Raw genomic sequence first — 19368 nt, forward strand, 5'->3', positions numbered from 1 at the left:
TCTCCTCTTCCTTTTCTCTGACCATCCCAAATTCTCTCATCCTTCCTGGGCTAGTTCATCACACACATCCTGCCCCCACCCACACTCCGAGTGCCCTCTGCAAGAAGGCCACTGGATTCTGGGCAAAGGGCTGAGGAGCCTTTGGCTGCCTCTTCCTACCATGAAGCTGCCAGAGCTCCTACTGCCTCGTGCCCTCCCCAGGTTCATCTTATTTCTTCTAATGGACCATGCTTTCCTTGAGGGCAGACCAAAGTCTCTTCACTTCTGCCCCAGCCCTCAGTCTTTGTGCAGCCTCAGCAAGTACAAGTGAGAAAGGCTGGTGGAGGAAAGTCAGAAGGGGAGACAAGTGAGTGTGGAAATGATCCCATGAACATCAGACCTCTGATAGGAGGTGGCAGGTGGATGTGGAGTCACAGGTGGCAATGGAGGACAGCTCCCTGCGCCAGCCTCCTGGGGCAGGCTGAGGTTGCAGCGTGTGAAACAGCCCTTGGCTCTCCGGGGAAAGACTTGGTTATTGGTGGAACAGGGATTTCACGGAGGGTTAGCCTGAACATCCCTGGGTGAATCCCTCTGGCTGGGGGCCAGGACTGCTATACATCTGGGTCTTGGGAACAGGAGCCCGGGTGAGGGGGGAAGGAGTGAGGTGCTCAGGGAGCCATCTCACAGTGCTTTGCTCTCCCCTCCTCTGCCAGGAAGCTGCCACCTGTGGCTCCAAGGACAAAGGCCGGAGAAACTCCATGTCTTTAGGAAGGGCCTGGCATAGTTCCTGCTTTCCTGCACAAGCACGGACCCCGATATTCCATGCGGGACAAGGACTTTGCAGACAAAAGAATGAAAGGCAGTCACAGCCTCCAGAACAGCTCAAAAGTGGGTGCAGCCTCTTCAGATCACAGGAAGGTGGCTTTGGGGACCCAGAGCCTAGGGCTGAGGGGTCAAGTGTCTGCTTCAGACTCCAGAATCAGTGAGAGCTGCTCTATCAGGGAAGGGTGACCCTACTTGGGGAGTAGTGAGCTCCCTGTTCCTGAAAGGCAGAATATCCAGGGACTGGAGGGATGGTGTTAGGCCAGACACTTGTAAGTGCCTTTTACCTAAGGCTGGAATCATCTCCCAGGATATGGATCAGGAAGCATGTGATGCTAGAGCCAACAAAGTCCAATTCTCATTGTACAGATAGGGAAACTGAGGCCAGAGAAGTGCCCAGGTCGCACAGTGAGTAAAGGGCAGGGCTGGGTCTGGGACCAGGGACTCTTCGTCACTGTCCCAGCAGACTACTTCTTTTCCTTCCTAATCTCCCACTTCTTTTTCCTCACTCATCTGCTCCAGTTGGGACAGAGGCCTAGGAGGGAAAGCTGTAGGCTCTGTCAGGATATAGCTTTTAATGCTGGGGAAGGGTCCCCAGAAATGCGGGCTTTCGGCAGGGGTGGATCAGGGCAGAAGCCGAAGCCCCAGCCCCAGCCCCAGCCCCAGCCCCAGCCCCCTCACCACCGTCACCCCCAATGCAGTGCACCAGAATTCTCCTTGCCGGGAGGCCCTGGGCCTCCCACTTAGCCCTGATCTATGTCTTCCCCCTTAATTCCCCACATCTGGGGTGGGGGGTGGAGGGGGCGTGACTCAGTTGGATAAAGGCAGCTGCTATATTTGAAATATTACATAAGCCAGGAGGGAGGCAGCTGCAACGTGACTTCAGCAAGGTCGGGAGACAAGTTGAGGCAAGTTCGGCAGGCAGGGGTCTGTTCCCCTCCATCCCTGAGCTCCAGCCTACGCACTGGAAGAGACTCTAAAAGGAACTGTGGACTGGAAGCTTGCAAGGAAGGTCTTCCCTAGGTCTAACTGCACTAGGAAGGCACTGCTCCCTCTCCATCTTAGAAAAATAACTACCTCTAGTTGGTTTCTAGAAACCCGAAGCCCAGACCCAGATGAAGCTGCAGATCTTCCTGTGATCTCCCTGCAGCAGTAAAGACAGAACTGAAAACAGTTTGCCACTTAGAATAGGATGCGTGGTGGGGAGAGCACCAGGTACGAAGCCCTAGCCTGCCTGCATCATCTGAGAAGGACCTGTTTCTTGTCCCAGGTATACCATTTATTGGTCACCTGACACTGGCAAGTCCATGTCTCAATTTATCTATCTATAAAATGGGAACAAAAGGGTATCTACTTCATAGAACTTGTTATAAGGATCAAATGATATGATGCATACAAAGCCTTTAGCACAGTGGGTGGTGAGAGCTCTATAATGATATCAGCATCATTATCATTTGCATCACCATTATTATTGACACTAAGGACTGGCTAGAGACCTCCCAGGTGGCTGGATCTAAGATTTAACTGACTTCTTTGTCCCAGTGACAAAGAAGAGAGAGCTGAAGTATGAGAGTCAGGAACTTGACCAGACTTGCTGTGTGACCCTAGGCCAGCCCTTGCCTTCTCTGGCCCCTTCTGTGAATGAGCCCTCAGGGTCCTCAGCTATAGAGCTCACATTTGCAGGAGGATGAGTGACTTGTGGCATCAGGAGCTGTGATGCAAGCCGAGTTGGTCAGGGTGGGAAGTCCTGGGGGTGGCACGGGCAGGAGGCAGATGTGGCAGCCAGTGCTGGGCACCAGGCACAGAGCCCACCTCCTTAAGGCCTCTTGGAAGTTCCTATGGGGACCCCTAGAGGAGGAGAAAGGCTTTACCCACCCTGGTCAATGTTGCCATAACGCTGGTCTCCATGGCGCCAAGCACACAGCCCTCCCTGGCCCCAGGAGGAGGGATTGGAGGTAACAGGAGCCTCAGGGCCCCGCAATGTCTCCCTCTGCCTCCATCAACCTCTGTGAGATCCCATCCTGAGCCCTTCAGGAGGGAGGACAGGGAGGGAGGGGAGTTTCTACTTCAGAGGGTCAAAGAGTGACAGAGAGGACTCAGAGTGACTTAGGTGGAGAGAGAGACAGAAGTGCGAAGTGGCAGCAAGGGGGTGGGGGGAGGCGGGGGGAGGAGCTGGGAAAACAGATGGGGGGATGGGGGAGCAGAAGGAGAACACAATGTAATCAGAGAGAGAAGTGCCTGATGAGTGGGAGGAGGTACGTCCAGCCCATCCCGTCCAGCCCATCCGTTTGGAGTCTTGGGGTTCTGAGGGTGGGTAGTGGTGGGAGGACAGAGTAAAGGAGGAGGAGGAGGAGGAGCAGGAGGGGGGACAGCAATTTTCCTAGAGAGCTCTGTGTGTGGGTGTCCATACACGTGCTGTGCGCACGTGTGTGAGCGTGCACGCAGCATGTACTTGCAGATCTGGAAGGTATGCAGGTGCCACGTGTGTGCAGGGCATGAATGTGTGTGTGTGTGTGGCATGTGTGTGCCTGTGCCACTGTGTCTCCAGGGTGATAAATACAGCAGTTGGAGCTATAACCAGGGCAGAGAAAGCGCGGAAATTTCCACGGGCTGAAAGTGGTGTGGGAGAAGGGGTGCTAGGGCTGAGCCAGCCTCTAGCTGAGTGCAAATGACCTGAGCACACACTCACATACCCCACATGTGCACGGTAGAGCCGGACAGAGGAGCAATCCAGAAAAGCCTGCAGAAGGTACAGGGTGTCACACTGGAGAAGAGGTTGGGGAGTTCAGGCCAGCTGTTCTTAGGTATGTAAGAGAAGGCAGGCAGGGTCCGGGTCACTTAGGTCACAGAGGTGGCTAAGAGCTGGTGGGGTGAGGCCCCAAGGAGCCCACTGGACTGGGATGTGGTTGTATCAGAGCAGGAGGTGAAGGCAAAGACCCCAACACCTGAGGCATGGTCTTGGGGAGCCTACTGGGCAGTAAGATCCAACCACGACAGGCTGCTCGCTGTGTGGTCACAGCCCCTTTCTTTTAGTAACCTCACTCCCTCTCCCTGAGGTGTTTTTCCCTCTTAATTCCACCTACAGAAATACCACCTGTCCTTCCAGGCTCCCCTCCTGCTGGAGTCTTTCCAGATCAGTATCTCCCACCAGAAGGGCTCCCTCCCTCCCCATACCACTTACCCATCTGCTCCCCTCAGTGCTCAGGAAAACTGCACACAGTAGGTGTTCAACAAATGCTTGTGGAATGAAAATACAGTGGGCCTAGAAAGGACTCTGGATGCCACGCTGTCTCCCCAGATACATTTGGGAAGGGGAGTAGCAAGGCACAGTGCTAGATACTTCACACTTGTTAGCTCCTTTAATCCTCCAGCCCACCAGGGGGTAGGAACTATTAATATCGATGAGAACGTGGAGCATCAGACGCTAAGTAACTCACCCAAAGCTACATGGCTTGTAAATCAGAAACAGCATCTACCCCGGACTCTGCACCTGGGATTTTCCGAGACTGCCAACTGTACAGGGTGCTTGAGGGTCACCAGAGCATGGGGCCAGGAAGGAAGCCCTGGGCTCCAGACCACTCACCTGACCCCTTCTCCCACCCTTCAGTTCAGGGGGAAGGGGAGTAGGAGGCTGCTGGGCTCAGCTCTTCCCCCCACCCCCCACCCCATCGATTTCCTGCGGAGCCCAGGGGCCTCCCGAGGCCCTCTGCCTCTTAACTCTGCCAAATGCTCTGCGGGGCGGGAAGGTCAGGCAGGGGGGAGGTGGAAAGGAGAGAGACAGAGACATCCCACTCTACCTCCCCACCCCCACTCCCAGCCCTTCCCCCACCTCTCATCCCTCTGCTTCCTCTCCATCCATGATGCCTCGCTGTCCAGGTTCTGTGCTGCCTTCCGGAGTATCACCGGCCTGGGGGGCAAAGGCAGCTCTGGCTCCCACCCCACACCCCAACAAAGTACTAGGCCAGGATTACAGCCCCGGGGCCCTCCAGACCATGTTCTGGGACCAGCAATGCTGAGCTGCCCACAGCTGCCCCCTGGTGGCCCTATGTAGTCACTGCAACCAGCTCTGTGACACTGGCAGCCTAGGAGAGGGGTGCACCCTCTCTCTGGGCCTCAGAATTGGTCAGTCCAAGGTCAGATCCAAGGAAGTATTCCAGCCTGAGCACACGAGCAAGGGGGCTCGTCATCCTTGTCCTTACTGGAGGTGGAATGGTTAGTTGTTCACTCTGTCAGTCTGGCTTGGAATAGCCCGCCCAGGACAGGGCAAGAGGTGGGAGACTCAGGGGCTTAGCCCCAGCCTGTGAAAGCAGCAGAGAACCAGTTCGGGCTGCCTGGCCTCCCCCTCACCAGAGAAAGGGATAAAGAACCTCGAGTCCAGGGTCCCCAAGGCCTCCACCGGCCACTGCACCAGATCACATGGGCTGGAGGTCACCTGGTCTACTCCCCACCCCCCATGGCTAAGGGTGAGAGGGCAGCCTATCTGCCTGCTGGGCCCCTGGAAGAGAGGTCGGTAATGAGGCTCTAGGCAGAAGTGGGAATATGGTGTCTGGCACCTTCCCAGGGAGTCCCAAACCCATCTCTGAGCAGCTCGTTATCTCCCCTGCTTGCCAGGTCCTTTGTCTCTTGGAGACATGGTCAGGCAGCGCCTGGTGAGGATAACTTCCTGGTGCAAGGCAGGGCCCATCCCTGGAGGGGTATGCGTTAAGGGCCATGGGTGTTTTGAAGGCCCTTTTTCCTACTTTAATTTAAAAGTTCCTGTGATTCTGTGGCCTCGTGTCTACAGCAGTGGCTGGTGAGGAGCTGCCCTGAGCCATCACATGTCACCTAGCACCTGGCTCGACTCAGATTGCAGCAGGGGCAGGGCTAGGGCCTGGGGCTTCCCCACCTGGCTGCACAGAACAATGGTGAAGACAGGGAGCCCGGCCAGGGTTCTCCTGGTGAGGGGAGAGTCTGTGAACAGCTCAGGCCCCAGCAAGAACAGGACCCAAGTCTCCAGCTTTGGGGCACAAGACATGCAACTCTGGGCCTCCCAAACTCCCGTCCCCCTCCTATCCTGAGACATCCGATCCCCCCACCAATCACAGACCTCAGCACATAGCGTAAAATATACAGATATATTTATATTATCAAAAAGCCCCCAAAGTGGGGAAGGGGCTTTGGGCAGCCTGGGCCCTCCCAGCCAGTCCAGACAGAAGAGGGGGCTGAAGTCCCAAAGTCCAGTTCTCAGCCCTGTAGAAACTTACCCAAGGGCTCCTGCCCCATCCCTCAGCGCGCCCACTGCTCACGTCTTGGGATTTTGTGGCCCAGGGATGGGCTCCCTTCCAGCGGGGGCCCCAGGGCCTCCAGCCTCTAAAAAGGATGGTGGTCCTCCAGAGTTCCTGATTTATGCCCATCTCTCAGACCCCACAAACTCAGGTGGGTGGCCCTGGGGGTAGGCAGGCCAGGCCAGAAGAGCTAAGCACCTGGACAGAGCAAGGAGGGTTCCTCCCCAGGCAGCCCCTGCAGCCCCCCACCCCCAGGGCAGGGAACCCCCTGCTGCAGTCAGGAAATGGGGTGTGGGGTGCGGCATCCTCATGCGCCCCCTGCTGGCTCACACCAGGCACGCAGGGCATGAGGGGTGTCTGAACAGGAAGGCAGGCTTCACAGCGGCAGAGGCCCAGAGCTGGGGCTTGGCTCCTGTGCTCAGACGTTGCGGAGAAGCTGTGGAAAGGCAAAGCCCAGATTCCGTGAGAATGCTGTGAAGGCCCAGAGGGGCCAGGGGCCCTGTGGAAGTTCTGCAGCCACTCTCCATTCCCAGCTGGGAGGGCTCGAGTCAACTGGGAACCCCCCCCCCCGCCCCCAGGCCAGGTTGCGAGGGGGCTCCCATGGACTATTTTGCAAACCAAAGGGGCCTGGCGGGACCCCTCTTGAAGATGGAGGGAGGGGTCCCGGGGGCACTCAGAGAGGACAAGCAGAGGTGAGTTGCGAGGTGGAAGGTAGGTGTCCTGCCAACGCCCCAAACCCCTGCTCGCAGGGATGGGAACCACTCACAGAGAGGGGGTCCGTGGTGAAAGCAGCCACACTGCGCCGCATCTCATTCTCGCTGCCACGCAGGGGGATCAGCGAGACGCTGCCCAGCCGGACCTCAGGCACTGCCCGGGACACGCGCGACGGCTCCAAGGGCCACACCAGGCCGCCATGCTGGGGAGCAGGGGAGGGGGGAGGGCTGGGGTCTGGGCTTGGCTGCGGCTCACCCGGCCACCCGGCACCGGAACCACCCACCCTTCCCAGAAATGTCTTCAGCTATGATCTGAGGTGAAACCCTCAGCTTTGATTCCAGCCGATATGAGAAGCAGCTGTTAGCAGAACATGACTGTATCCCTGGCAAAACAGCCGATTATGTTACTCAGCAACTCCCATCGCAGGATCCACAAAACAAACCCCTCCAAGAATGCAGCGCTGAAAAAACATCTCTCCAGGAGGAACATGTCTACACTTCCTTTATTCAGGAATCCAGAACTACAGAATCCACTCTTTCCCTTTAGACCTTGACTACCAGGAAGCTTGGGGCTAAAGAAGAACCTAGTACAGGGCCCAGGTGCCATTTTGTCTCCCCTTCCCCAAGTAATGCTGAGCTCTCATTTAAAAATCTGTTTTAACTCCTTTGTTTTAGGTCTAAGCACCCCGTAGGGCCCTGCTCTGGTGCAAGAGGTCATCACCACCCCGTTCCTGTCTGGGCCACTGCAGCAGCTACCTGGCTGAGCTCTTCACCTCCAGGCTCTGCCCTTGAGTCCATCCTCCCCTGCACTGCATCCAAAATAAGCCCTCCCTCTTTGAATTTTGCTTTGGGCTCCAGTCCCCTTTGCTGATGCTTCCTGCCTCTTGCTTTACCCTCTGATGAACACTGTGAAGTGCTCTTTCAGGTCCCCCTGCCTTTGCTTGGGCTGTTCCCTCTGCCCAGAAGTCGTTCCCCACCTCTTTGCTAGGTGAACTCTCCCTACTGAGTCCCAATGAATCAGCTCCCATGACATCCTCTCCCTGCTGCCTTCCCTTCTCCCACACCCCGTCCCCACCAGTTTAGGGTCCCTGGGCTTCCCACCATCACTGCAGCACTGGGTACACTGGGCTCTAAGAGGCTACCTCTGTGTCCACTTTCTGCACCACATGGGGAACACCCCAAGGGCAGGGCCTGGGTCTGTCTTCTCTCTGTCCCCAGCATGCCCGGCTCAGGGCTAGACCAGAGACGACGTAAGGAAGGGTTTGTTGAATGAATGAATAAACGAATTAAAAGCTGGCTCAAAATCTCCTTGGAACAATGGGCAGCACAAATAGCAAGGAGGCACACACACCCATTCTCCACAATGGAAGCCTCCCCGGGTCCCGCACCTGGTACCTGCACAAAGAGGAAGGTGGCGAACCACTCCCGGAGCTCCATCTGCGTGTCACAGCAGAGATACCTGAGGGGCAGGGCACGGATCTGGATGCTGCCGGGGACCCGGCCGAGGGGGTGATACCCGGCCCAGCACCCGAGCCCAGGGACTCGAGGCAGTGACGGGGACCCAGTCAAGAGGGACAGCTCCCATCTCTCCTCAGCCTGCGCTTTCAGGGTGGGCCCTTGCTCACCACTGCTGCTTCTCTTGTTTCTCTGTCTGGTGCACCACGGTGAAGCCCCAGCTGCAGAGGACAGAGGAGAGGGTGGGGTCACTGGACAGCCTGTGGGGGCTTCAAAGCTCAGGCTCCCCAGGACAGAGCCCCAAGCTAGAGCCAGGGACACTGTTTAGGGCCTTCTTGCAAGCGGGGCACTTGCTGGCCATTGCCCCACAGCCCTTGGCTCCCCCAACCCCACCCTCATCCCAGGCCTGCCCTCATGCCAAAGAGACAACCAGGCCCAGGCAGCTGAGGAGAGGAGAAAGAGTCAAAAAACCAAGTTTGGTGATCACCATTACTAACGATCATGGTGGCCACGTATCACTTTTCAAATTTTAAAAATATACAAACCACCCTCTGAAACAAGTATACCATTATTTCCCTCATTCTACAGATGTGGGGACTGAGGCATACAAAGGTCCCAGAGATACTCAGTGACAGAATGTGAACCCAGGCCAGGGGTCTTCAAACATCTGTAGGCATAGGAGTGACCTGGATGACTTATGAAAACACAAACTGCTGGACCCCACCCCCAGGATCCCTGACTCAGCAGGTCTGGGGTGGTACCTGAGAACTGGTGTTCCTAATGGGTTTCCAGGAGATGCTTCCACTGCTGGTCTCAGAAGCCCACCTTGAGAACCACTGCAGCAGGGTACACCAGCTCTCCAGAGCCTCCCGTCAGGGTCAGAGCTCCCAGTGTGCCTCCCCCATCAGATTCTGAGCCCCCCACAGGCCCCAGCCAGGGGCCTCTCCTCAGCCCCAGCTCACCAGGTTGGCGGCCGCAGTTTCTTCTTCACTCCCAGGTAGACTTTGAGGCTTTTCACAGGCCACTCCTTCTCGGGCCGGTGACTCTGGGATGACGGAGGGGAGAGGGCGGGAACAGCCTCAGTCGGTCAGGGCTGGCATTGGGACAGTCCTCCCCAGACTAGGCACATCCCTCCTCCCACTCCCAGCACAGGGCACCTCCTCCAGGAAGCCCTTCTGACAAAGCAATCCCTGTTTCCAATCTAGCCCGACCAGCCCCTAGCCCCAGCCCCCCCAGGCCTCTCTCCCCACAGCGGCATCAGACAGTCAACCCTCAGTCCCTGGGGCAGTCACCCTGCTCCGATGTCCAGAGCAGTGAATCCCAGTCCCTCCTTGCTCCTTGCAAATTGAAGAATTGACTCATAGCACTGGTCTGCATCAGAATGTTTGTGGAGGGAAACTGCTGCACAAAACCCTCTGGCACCAAACTAGCACAAGCATGTGTGATCTGAGAGCCCTGCTTAGCTGCTGGTGTCTCTCCTGTCTCAAATAATTCATCCCTCACCCCACCACATACCCCACAGAGGCTCCAGGGTTGACTGTGTGAACGTTAAGGCTTGTGGTAAGGCCAGCATTCCTAGCTCTCTGGTTCAACAAAGGAAAAGGCTAATGACTCGAGCTGAAGCAGAATGACTGTTCGGTAGACCAAAGGGAGAACTTCCCAGAGGTCTAGGCCAGGAAGCAAGAGACCGATGTACTGGGGAAGGCACCAGATCACTGACATGCTTACCTCTGGCCCCTGCCTCTGCACATGGGTCTGGGCTTGGGAGGAGCAGGCTGGCTCAGAGGCAGGAGGATGGGAGCAACAATCCCCTGGGTAGAGGCTGGTTGGAGGTGAAGCTCTAAGCCTTCCTCCTGCTCTGCGGGCCACTTGCTCCAAGCCCTCCCCCAGCCAGGCACACCTGGGCCAGGAGGGGGCACCAGGGTGTGGAAGGCAGGGAGGGGGACTCACTTACAACCAAAACTGGGGGTCAGAGATTGAGCCACTATCCTCCTATTCCCTACCATTGCTCCCAGCCACCCCCAGGCAGGACTGCTCAGCAGGAGCCAAGGGAGAGGACTAAGGGAAGGCCATGGGGAGTGGAAAAGCTTCAGGAATTGGTGGGTTTCCCTGTAATGTCACAAAAGGATGGGCTGCCTAGGGATTGGTGGAGACTTCTGTGCTGTCGCAGGGGGTATGGTTCAAGAGGGGCTTACAGGGACTGTTCACCCTGCTTTCACCCTGATGCCCCCTGATGACCAAGGTGCTGGGGGGAGTGCCATGCTCTCTACCAGACTAGCACCTGACCTCACAAAGGCCACATGCCCCAAAAGGTCTGGAATAAAGTGGGCTGCAGGTATGGGGAGATCAGGGCTATAGGCAGGGAGGACCCTGGGTAATGCAATGGCAATGCAGACGTGGCACAAACAGGTGGGAGAATACAAAAGGAGGGAACCTGCATGCAGGCAGGGAAGAAGCAAGGCTGAGGTAGGAGGAATTTCTCCAGGTAGGAGGAATGGAGAGACTGAGACGGAGGCTCTAGAAGAAAAGAGGCTGCTGGCATGGAAAACAAAAGGCTCTGGCCAAGTCAGAAGAAAAGATACCAGGAAACCAGGCTGCAGGTATGGAATGAATCAGGCTGAGGGACTGGAAAACAGGCTGCGAGCTCAGAAGAAGTCAGAATCTTGGTATGAAAGGAACAGAACCAGAAGCAAAGAGTAAAGTGTACCAACAGTGGGAGAAACAAGCCAGTGGGTGTGAAAGGAATGATGGCTCCAAGCAGGGTATGGAGAGAGTCACAGGAAATGGAGAATCCAAATCAGGCAGGGCTCCTCAAGAATCTGAATAAACAATCCACAGCCCTCTGCTTCCTCGGGCTCCGGAGGGCACAGTGTATGGACGCCATGTACAAGATGTGAGTATGGCTGAGACGGGAAGGTGGAGGGAGGGTCTTGGGGAGTGGGGAAGCAGGAGGAAATGTAATCTCCTTTTGTCCCCAAGAACTTCATTTCTAATCAAATAGCTCATACTTCCAGAATCTCTGGAATATGATGTCACCGTAAGAGAATGAAGTTCATCCCATGAGGCTCAAGGGCCTCTGTATGTACCAAGATCCTTCTAGAATGTGCCTTTCTCAGGTGCCTCAAGGTCTTTAACAAAGGGAGAACACCCCCCCCCCACCACCACTTTTCACCCCTAGGATGAAGTTTGATGGCCACATGACCCGAATTGCCGAAAACTGTCCCAACTTCAAATATTCTGTCCTATTGCCCTATAAACCAACAAATATCAGGATTACCAACACCTTGGTAGCCAAATCACACTTTCCTAGGGCTTCCACCAGGATAGAGGTGCTGCCTGTCACTGGGGAGGGTTCACTGCACAGCCCCAGCCTGCCAGTCCTTGAGTTCCCATACTTGGGTAATACAAAGCTTGGGCTTTGGCACTAAAAATCTAGGTTCAAATCCCAGTCCACCTAGAAATGGCCTTGAGCAAGTCATTCAAAGTCTATTTTCTCAGCTGTGAAATGGGGATAATCTCCCTCACACACACAAGAGAGTTGTAAGGATTATATGACCCAGTGTGTGCAGGGCCTGGCACCAAGCCTGGCATGATAAACACTAGCTCTATTCTCTTCTTCTAGATTTCCTGCCCTTTCCCTCCATGCCAAGTGATCAGCAGCTGCTTTTTCAAGTGCCTCAGCCATCCTCCCTCCCCTCTGCCCACACTGATGATCTTGTTCTGCTCCATGAGGCTAAGAACCCCCAGAGGAATGGGGTGAGAGAGATAATATCCCAAAAGTCAGGGGGATGGGCTGGAGGGGTGACAGGGCTCCTAATGCTCAGAAGTGAGGATGTGATCAAAGAGGGAGACAAAGGAGAGAAAAGAGGTGTTACCCACGAGGTCAGTCAGAGCCCAGGCTACATTAATAGAGCTATAATGTGCAGAAAGAGGAAGGGGAGGGTCCTGCCCTGTCTGCTCTGCTCCCTCCATGGCAGCCGGGCCTGCCCAGATGTCCTTAGCACAAGTCAGAGGCAGGAAAGGGCTGGAGCCACTGGTGGGGCAGCTGTGGGAGCTGAGGCTAGATCACTGGTCTTGGAGACACGGTCTCTGCTGCCATCTCTGTAGGGACATCTATGCTCTTTGGTCCCTAAGGACCAGCTGGGATCCACAGGGGCATCACAGGAGGCAGAGCTCAGCTGAACCTGAGCAAGGGCCTTCACCCAGGCCCTAGATGGATACCGTCTAGGGGCAGGGAACCATGCCTGGAGATGGCCTGGGAACCCTCGCCACATCCCCGTACTCCCACCCATGGCTCATTTGGCCCCCAGGTGGTGTAAGGCAGCTGGCAGTCAGCCCACAGCTACTCACGGTCTCAGGGGCCCCGCTCCACGGCCTCTGGCTCTGTTTGATAGAGGATCAGGGTTACAGAAGGAGTCCCAGGTCCTAAACTAGGACAGTGTCTGTATGTGGTGTGTGGTAGGATATGGCATGTGTGTACAAAAGAGAGCGGGAGGAGGTGTGCATAGATGGAGTCTGATCTGCGAGGTCGCCTGGCAGGTGGACAGAGTGGGCATGCAGGGGTATGGAGTGTGGGCCAGGCAGGGAAATGGCAGGTGAAGTGACAAAGCATGCATGTCCCCATGTAGCATGTTACCGTGGGCACTGTGACACGGCACAGGCACAGGTGAAGAGAGAGCATGTGTGTGCTGTAGTGGCATCTGGTGCCAGGGCCTAGTGGGGCCAGAGGGTACAGCAGGAGGGTCCCTGCGAGTCTGCAGGCCTCCCCAATGCTGTGCCATCCCAACGTCCCGCCATGGAGACACTCCCACTTACAGACCAAGGGGGATGTCGTGCCTGGTTGTCTGAACACATGCAGGGGTGCAGCTGCCCGTTCCAGGGTAGGGCTTTGTGGGACCACTTACCCGGACCTCCTTGTAGAGCCGCAGGCAGCTGCTGTTGAGGATAAAGTAGCGATCGTGGAAGCCACCTGAGGGCAGGCCCAGGCCCAGGAGGCTGCGGTCCTCACGGAACTTCATCATGCCATGCTTGGTGTCACCTACCCGGCTGGCTGGGGGAGGACTGGAGTGGGCATGGGCTACACCACCCCACACCCACTGACCCTGAAGCCCTGGAGCAGGCTCTCAGGGTGAAGGAAACTACCCCCTCCTGCCCCAGGTCCCACAGAGGCCCACCCACCTGGCACCCTCTGCCTGAGCTGCTCCTACCTGGAGCCACCAGGTAACACCATGGCTCTGGATGGAAGGCCCCACCTGGTCTGCCCCACTCACAGGCACCAACCCGGGCACACCACTGACCTGACCCAGGGCACCACCTACCCAGGTACAGCAGCATGGCCTCCATGGACTGGTGCTTCTTCACCACCAGGTAGCTGTCTATGCCCAGCCCATGCAGGATCGGCAGCACCTTCTCCGCAAAGTGCAGGGGGCGCTCTGGGAGGAGGTCACACCCATGGTCACTGGGGCCACGTGGCCTGACACCACCAAGAGGGCCCCACACCACCTACATGCCTATCAGCACCGTGCACCCCCATCTCCCACCACTGCCATGATACACACCCGCCCCTCCCATGCCCGAGCTTCAGGCTTCACACACCCTGGCTGTGACCAAAGCTGCTCAAACTCAACATGCCCCAAACCAAGCCCATGAGCTTCCCCTGCAGGTTCCCCATGTGTACACAGCACCACCCACCAGGCTGCTCAAGCTGGAAACAAACATCCGCTCCCCCTCACTGCAAATCTTCCTGCTTCCCACCTTCCCATCTCCACAGCCCCACCCTGGCCCTGTGGTCTTCTTAGTGGTTTCCTCCCTGGGCTCTCATCCTCCTCCCCAGCCCTCCACCCAGCAGCAAGTGGTCATCTCTTCAAAATCCCAATCACTTCCACTTACAACCCTTCAGTGGCCTCCACTGTGGGCAGACCCAGTGTGGTCTCTGCCTCCACCTTCAGCCTCACCCCGGCCACCACCCCCTCCCCGCACTTCTTGCAAACTGCTTGAAGGGGCTGTGACCTTCTCACCTTGGGGCTTTGGCAGCTTTACTGTCCAGCTGCCTAGAAGCTTCCACACCCACCCCATTCACCTAGAAACCTCTATTCTTTTTTTACATCCTAGCTCAGGGCGAAACCACAGCTCCTGCTGTAAGCTCTGTGGCACCATGGGCTCTTCCTTCAGAGCTGTAAGCACTGCTCTGGTTGTATGCCCACCTGGGTGTTTGCTGGATGAACATTTCTGTCCCATATCAGACTGTTGTACCATGAGGGAAGGGACTGTGTGTTTGGCTCCCCAGACCAGTGCCCAGTACTCAACAAATAACAGCTAAACAAATGAACAGGTACACACTCATCCTTTACCACCATCGATAACACCCTTTACCACAAAATTCCTTCATGACTACTCCCTACCTTCACCCCCATGGCCCCTTCACAACGCTATCACCACCATCCACCACCATCCCACCCTCTTACACCTTCTCCACCAATGCTGGTGTCACCCACCACCCCATTATCTAATCCGTCATCATTACACTTGCAAACACCCCCACTCTCACTGAGAAATGTGGGATAAGTGTCGTCATAAGTAACACCTTCGACCCAGCCCGCACCATCCCTTGTACCAATACCAGTGGCCACCCACCTGCCTCCTCCCTCTCGTTGACCTCAAAGCAGGTCCAGTAGTCCTTCTCCCTGATCCCCACATTCCTGCGATCCAAGATCTCCAGGGTGAGCTCCTCAGCTGTCATGGATGCAGGAATCTGTGGTGACCGAGGAAAGGGGAGATCAGCCTCACCTTCCAGCTCTGCCACAACTTCACTGTGTGAGCCAGGATCCTCTGGAGGCCTGGCACGCAGAAGGGGTATCTCAGTTGTCCTAATCACCTGGGTATGGAGGAGGGAAAAAGAGGGCCCAGCACCAGCCAGATACAGGCCCCCAACCTGGGGCTCTCTTTGAGATGGAAGCCCTGCTATCCCAGCCACCAGAGCCTGTGCCTGCCCCTGCCCGACTCCTCTGGTCTGGTGGCTTCTAGGTCCTGCTCCCCCACCTTGATGTGCTGCTCTGTCTCTGCCTTCTTCTCCTCCAGGTACACAGTGCAGATGAAGTCACCAGCGTGCTGTGGGGAAACAGGGCTCAGCTGGAGGCCTTGGGGACAGATGCAAGCAGCCTGCACTGTTGTTGGGCCCCCACCCAAAGCCCCGTCCTTCACCTGGGTCCCACTGGCAGTGCCAGCCACACGCATCTTCACGATGGCAGTGATCTCCTCTCGCTGCTTCCTCAGCTCCTCCTCGTCCACCTGGGAAGGGGGAAGGGGCGGGGACGGATAGTCAGTGCTGCCTGGGAAGCTCACCCTGCCCTCCGCTGCCCTCTGGCCAGGGACGCACACTGAACACCACCACATAGTGGCCAATGAGGTCTTCCACCACGCGGCCAGCCTTGTAGTCCTGCCCGTCGGTCTGGAAGAGCGTGGGTCCAAACACAATAGCCAGATTATGCGTGTTCATCTGGTTCGTGTCTGAGAAGCACTGGACGCTGGACAGGGCAGGAGGGGGCCTTGAGTGAGGTGCCTGAGTCTAGCCCAGAACTTTTCCACCTCACCTTCCCAACTCTTGAAAGATCCAAGGCTGGCCCCTGGAGTGAGCCAGGGGAGTCCTGGTCAGAGTGAAACACTAATTAATGGGGGCAATAACAGTCTTTCTGGCCATATCTTGGGTCTTGGTGAGAAGCAGGACTGGGAAGTTGGGAGATCTGGCCAAGATACTCTGACCCCAAAGGAAACCTCCTCTATTCTCCCATCTTGCAGGAAGTAAGGGGGGAGGAAGAGTCTAAGATCAGGGTAGAGCAGACGTCAGTACTGGGGAATACAAGAGTCTCCTCCACTCCCACCCCCACCCCCAGAGCCTTGTGACGCGTCACCCCTCACCAGTACAAGTGGCTGATAAGGGCCTTCACTGTGGCACGATTGACTGGGGGCAGACACGCCAGGAGCTCTTGGTACCTGGAGACCTTCTTCTCCTCATCCTCAATCTCTGGGTGAGGGGAGGTAGATCAAGTCAGGAACCCTTGTCATCACCTCCCCTGTCCCACCTCTCTGGCTGCTCTGCCTCTTGCAAGATGACAGCCCTCCCCGTCCCTGCCAAGTCACATCAGGCCAGGTACTCAGTAAGGGTAAGGCATTCTCCTGAATGGAATGAAGATGGGAAGGAGAAGCAAGTGTGGGGGTGGGTGGGAAGGGTAATAGGGAACTGAGACTTGTCAGCTGGGGAATGTCTTGGTCCAAGTGTATGATGGGAGCTGGAGGGGATCCTGAGGTCTGAATGGACTACAAGTCCACGGTGCCGGCCAGGGTCTCAGGCGGGACACAGGCTGCAGGGCCCACCTGAAGCCTCCAACCAGTTGAGGCGCTGGGCCCGCGTGAAGAGCCCATCAGGCAGGTCACGCAGAAAGCGCTTGAGCGCCGACGAGACATCGTCCACGTGCTGCTCGCCCTCCTTGAGGCGCACGGAGCGCGCGTCCTGCCGCAGGCTCTCCAGGAGCCGCTGTGTCTTCGACGTCTGTCCGCACTTGCGGTAGATGCCCTCGGATGTCAGGCCTGGGGAGGAGGGGTGCTGAGCTCGGGGGCAGGGCCAAAGCTGGGGGCGGGGCCAAACATGCGCGTGGGAGGGGGGCGCTTCGAGTGGGGCCTAAGGGATTGCATCATGGGGCAGGGCCACGATGCTACTTGCAGAGGCCCTGGGGCACGCGGAGTAGATCTCTTCAGGTGGCACGTGGCCTGAGGCATAAGGACAGGGCTCACCACACTGCGTGATGTAGTCCACGCAGCGGTACACGATCACTGGGATGTCCGAGTCCCCAAGCTGCTGCTCCGACAGCGTGTCCCCCGAGCTGGCCGCTGCTTTCTGGATGGCCCCCAGCCAGCCCATGAAGTCTAGCCGCCGCTCGCCCTGGATATACAGCGTCCTGGGCCAGGGACGGTCAGTCACTGCAGGACCTGCCCCTGTCCCCAGCCTCCCCAGGCCTGTCAGATTGTCTCCTCCTTCCCAGAGCTCCTCAGGGAGGTCATGGCTCACCTCCTTCGCTCCACCAGCACGAGCACTTGGTTTTCCCCTTCTCCTTGGATGGCTGTGGAAGGGCCAATCAAGGTGAGGCCTAGGCCTTATTCATGACCCCCAACCTACTCCCTCCTGAGGTTCTGGGCACACACATCCCTGGGCTCCACCCAATATATGGGGTTGTTGAGATGCAGCCCAAGGGCAGGGGAAGACATGAGAGGGTAGGCTGGCGCCTTCTCTCTAGGCCAGGATAGAGTTCAGACTTCCAGGGAGGGGCTGGGGGGTCTGGGAGCCCAGGAAGGGGTGCCTTGGAGGTGGGAGCCTGGGTCTAGGTCCACGCACAAAGCTCCTGCAGTTTCCGTAGCTGCAGCGGCTCCTCGCAGGACCCCTCTGGGAAGATGGCATGGAGCTCGGAGCCGGTGAGGGAGAACCAGCCCTCCTGGGCCCGCTGCAGGCTCAGGCCAGCTTTGTAGGGTAGGCGCCCAAGCCGCTGAAAATCCCGGACCAGGAGATCCTCAGCCAGGGGAGGCACAAATGCCTGAGGGGAGGGCAGGGGAAGGGGGAGCCAGGGAAGACTGCATCAGCCACCACCGCTGCCTGCCTGGGACAGCCTAGGTCCTCGGCTGGTGGGCGGGTGCCATCTTCCCCACCCAGATCCTCTTCTCTTCCCTGGGTCAGAACTCAGCCCACCGAGTGAAGTTTTGAATCAGGCCCCAGTTCCATCCAGTGAGAACTCTAGTCTCAGGTGTGCCCTCCTCTGGAAAGCCTTCCCAGACGCCATCGGGATGTCTCTTCTCCCAGCTAACAGCTCTCTGTTGTAGCAGTGATTATACTTGTTGCTTTCTGGACCCATCTGCCTCCCCCACCAGCCTGGGAGCTACTGCCCTGGGACCAAGAGTGGTCCCCTGGATCCCCAAGACTCTTGAGGATTGGTCCTCAGGAGGCTCATAAACAACTGATCAATAAACAAGCAAAAGTCATGGGCTTTCACGACAGAGGGGACCCCAGATGGCACCCAGCTCTGGTCTCCACTCTTCTGCAGCCTCCAGCCTCTTCCCTTCAGCCTCTACCTGCGCACCCCCAAGAAAAGGTGCTCGCTCCCTCTGGAGGCTGCACTGTCCACCCTAAGATGACTCTGTCATTCATTATTAAGCATTTATTGAGCATCTACAGAAAGCAAGACCCACAGCTCTCCTTCTGCAGAGCTGAGATAGGTCTCCTGACCTCCCCACCAAGGGGCTGCAGATTATGTCAGGCCCTTGACCTGAGAAGCCCACTCTGCATCTGCTGCCCTCCATCCAGCCCCTGTTCCATCAGATGGGGGAGCTGGGATACATAAATCCCTAGCCTGGGCCCCGTCAGACTCCTCCCATCCCACCCGGTAATCCAGGCCCACCTTGGCGATGCACTTGACCCACTCACGAGCCAGGTCTGCACTCTCCAGGCCAAACAGGTACAGCCGCTCTCCCTCCGTGTACACCTCAAAGGTGTGCTCAAAGCTGTAGACACACAGGCCAGGGCTCAGGCCCACCCTGCCCAGCCCCAGGCCACACCCCCATCACTGCCATCTCTGTCCCCTCCACACTGCCCTTGTGCCTGCCCTTGTGCCCGCCCTTCCCCTGGCCCCTAAGACGTGATGGGAAAGCTGGGCCTCAAGAGACCTGGTTCAGCCCGTGTACAGCCCCAGCTTACTGTGTGACCCTGGGGAGGTCCTGCCCCTCTCTGGGCTTGTTTCCCAATCTTCCTCATGGGAAGAGGAATGAACCTCCCAGCAGTAATAGTGTGATTCTGCCCGGGGGTGCTCACCCGTGGGTGTCGGGAGGGGGCACTGCCAGGCATACGATATCGCTGGCCCGGATCTCCCCATTGGGTGTCACTGTCCGCTCATTCTCATAGTAGCTCAGGACTCCGTCGCTAAGGATGCACCAGCGGCGGCTGAACTCTGCAGAGAAGTTGAGCAGGGGAGCCACGCTGGAACCCAGCTCCCACTCTCACCTGAAAACCTCCTCTGCACCCCCCTTGGGCCCCCACGTCCCCATGACCCCACATCCTCCTCATTCCTACTCACAAATCTTCCCCCAAATCCACCCTC

At 57.2% G+C, this 19368-nt stretch overlaps 1 protein-coding gene across 1 annotated transcript in view; it reads right to left on the reverse strand.

The window, feature by feature from the left end:
- Positions 1–5896: 5896 nt before the first annotated feature.
- The window catches only part of ARAP1 (ArfGAP with RhoGAP domain, ankyrin repeat and PH domain 1), a 74190-nt gene continuing 60718 nt past the window's right edge, over positions 5897–19368 (reverse strand). Inside the window, 19 exon segments of the mRNA XM_037840534.1 lie at positions 5897–6501; positions 6832–6981; positions 8174–8237; positions 8404–8454; positions 9196–9278; positions 12584–12616; positions 13138–13283; positions 13552–13665; positions 14867–14984; positions 15272–15340; positions 15434–15520; positions 15609–15756; positions 16148–16253; positions 16604–16816; positions 17021–17184; positions 17295–17346; positions 17619–17814; positions 18673–18775; positions 19083–19218. Coding sequence (XP_037696462.1) covers positions 6484–6501; positions 6832–6981; positions 8174–8237; positions 8404–8454; positions 9196–9278; positions 12584–12616; positions 13138–13283; positions 13552–13665; positions 14867–14984; positions 15272–15340; positions 15434–15520; positions 15609–15756; positions 16148–16253; positions 16604–16816; positions 17021–17184; positions 17295–17346; positions 17619–17814; positions 18673–18775; positions 19083–19218 — 2051 coding nt within the window. The 3' untranslated portion in view covers positions 5897–6483.

This window comes from Choloepus didactylus, chromosome 6 (genome assembly GCF_015220235.1).
Source record: "Choloepus didactylus isolate mChoDid1 chromosome 6, mChoDid1.pri, whole genome shotgun sequence".
In the NCBI taxonomy this organism is placed as follows: Eukaryota; Metazoa; Chordata; class Mammalia; order Pilosa; family Megalonychidae; genus Choloepus; species Choloepus didactylus.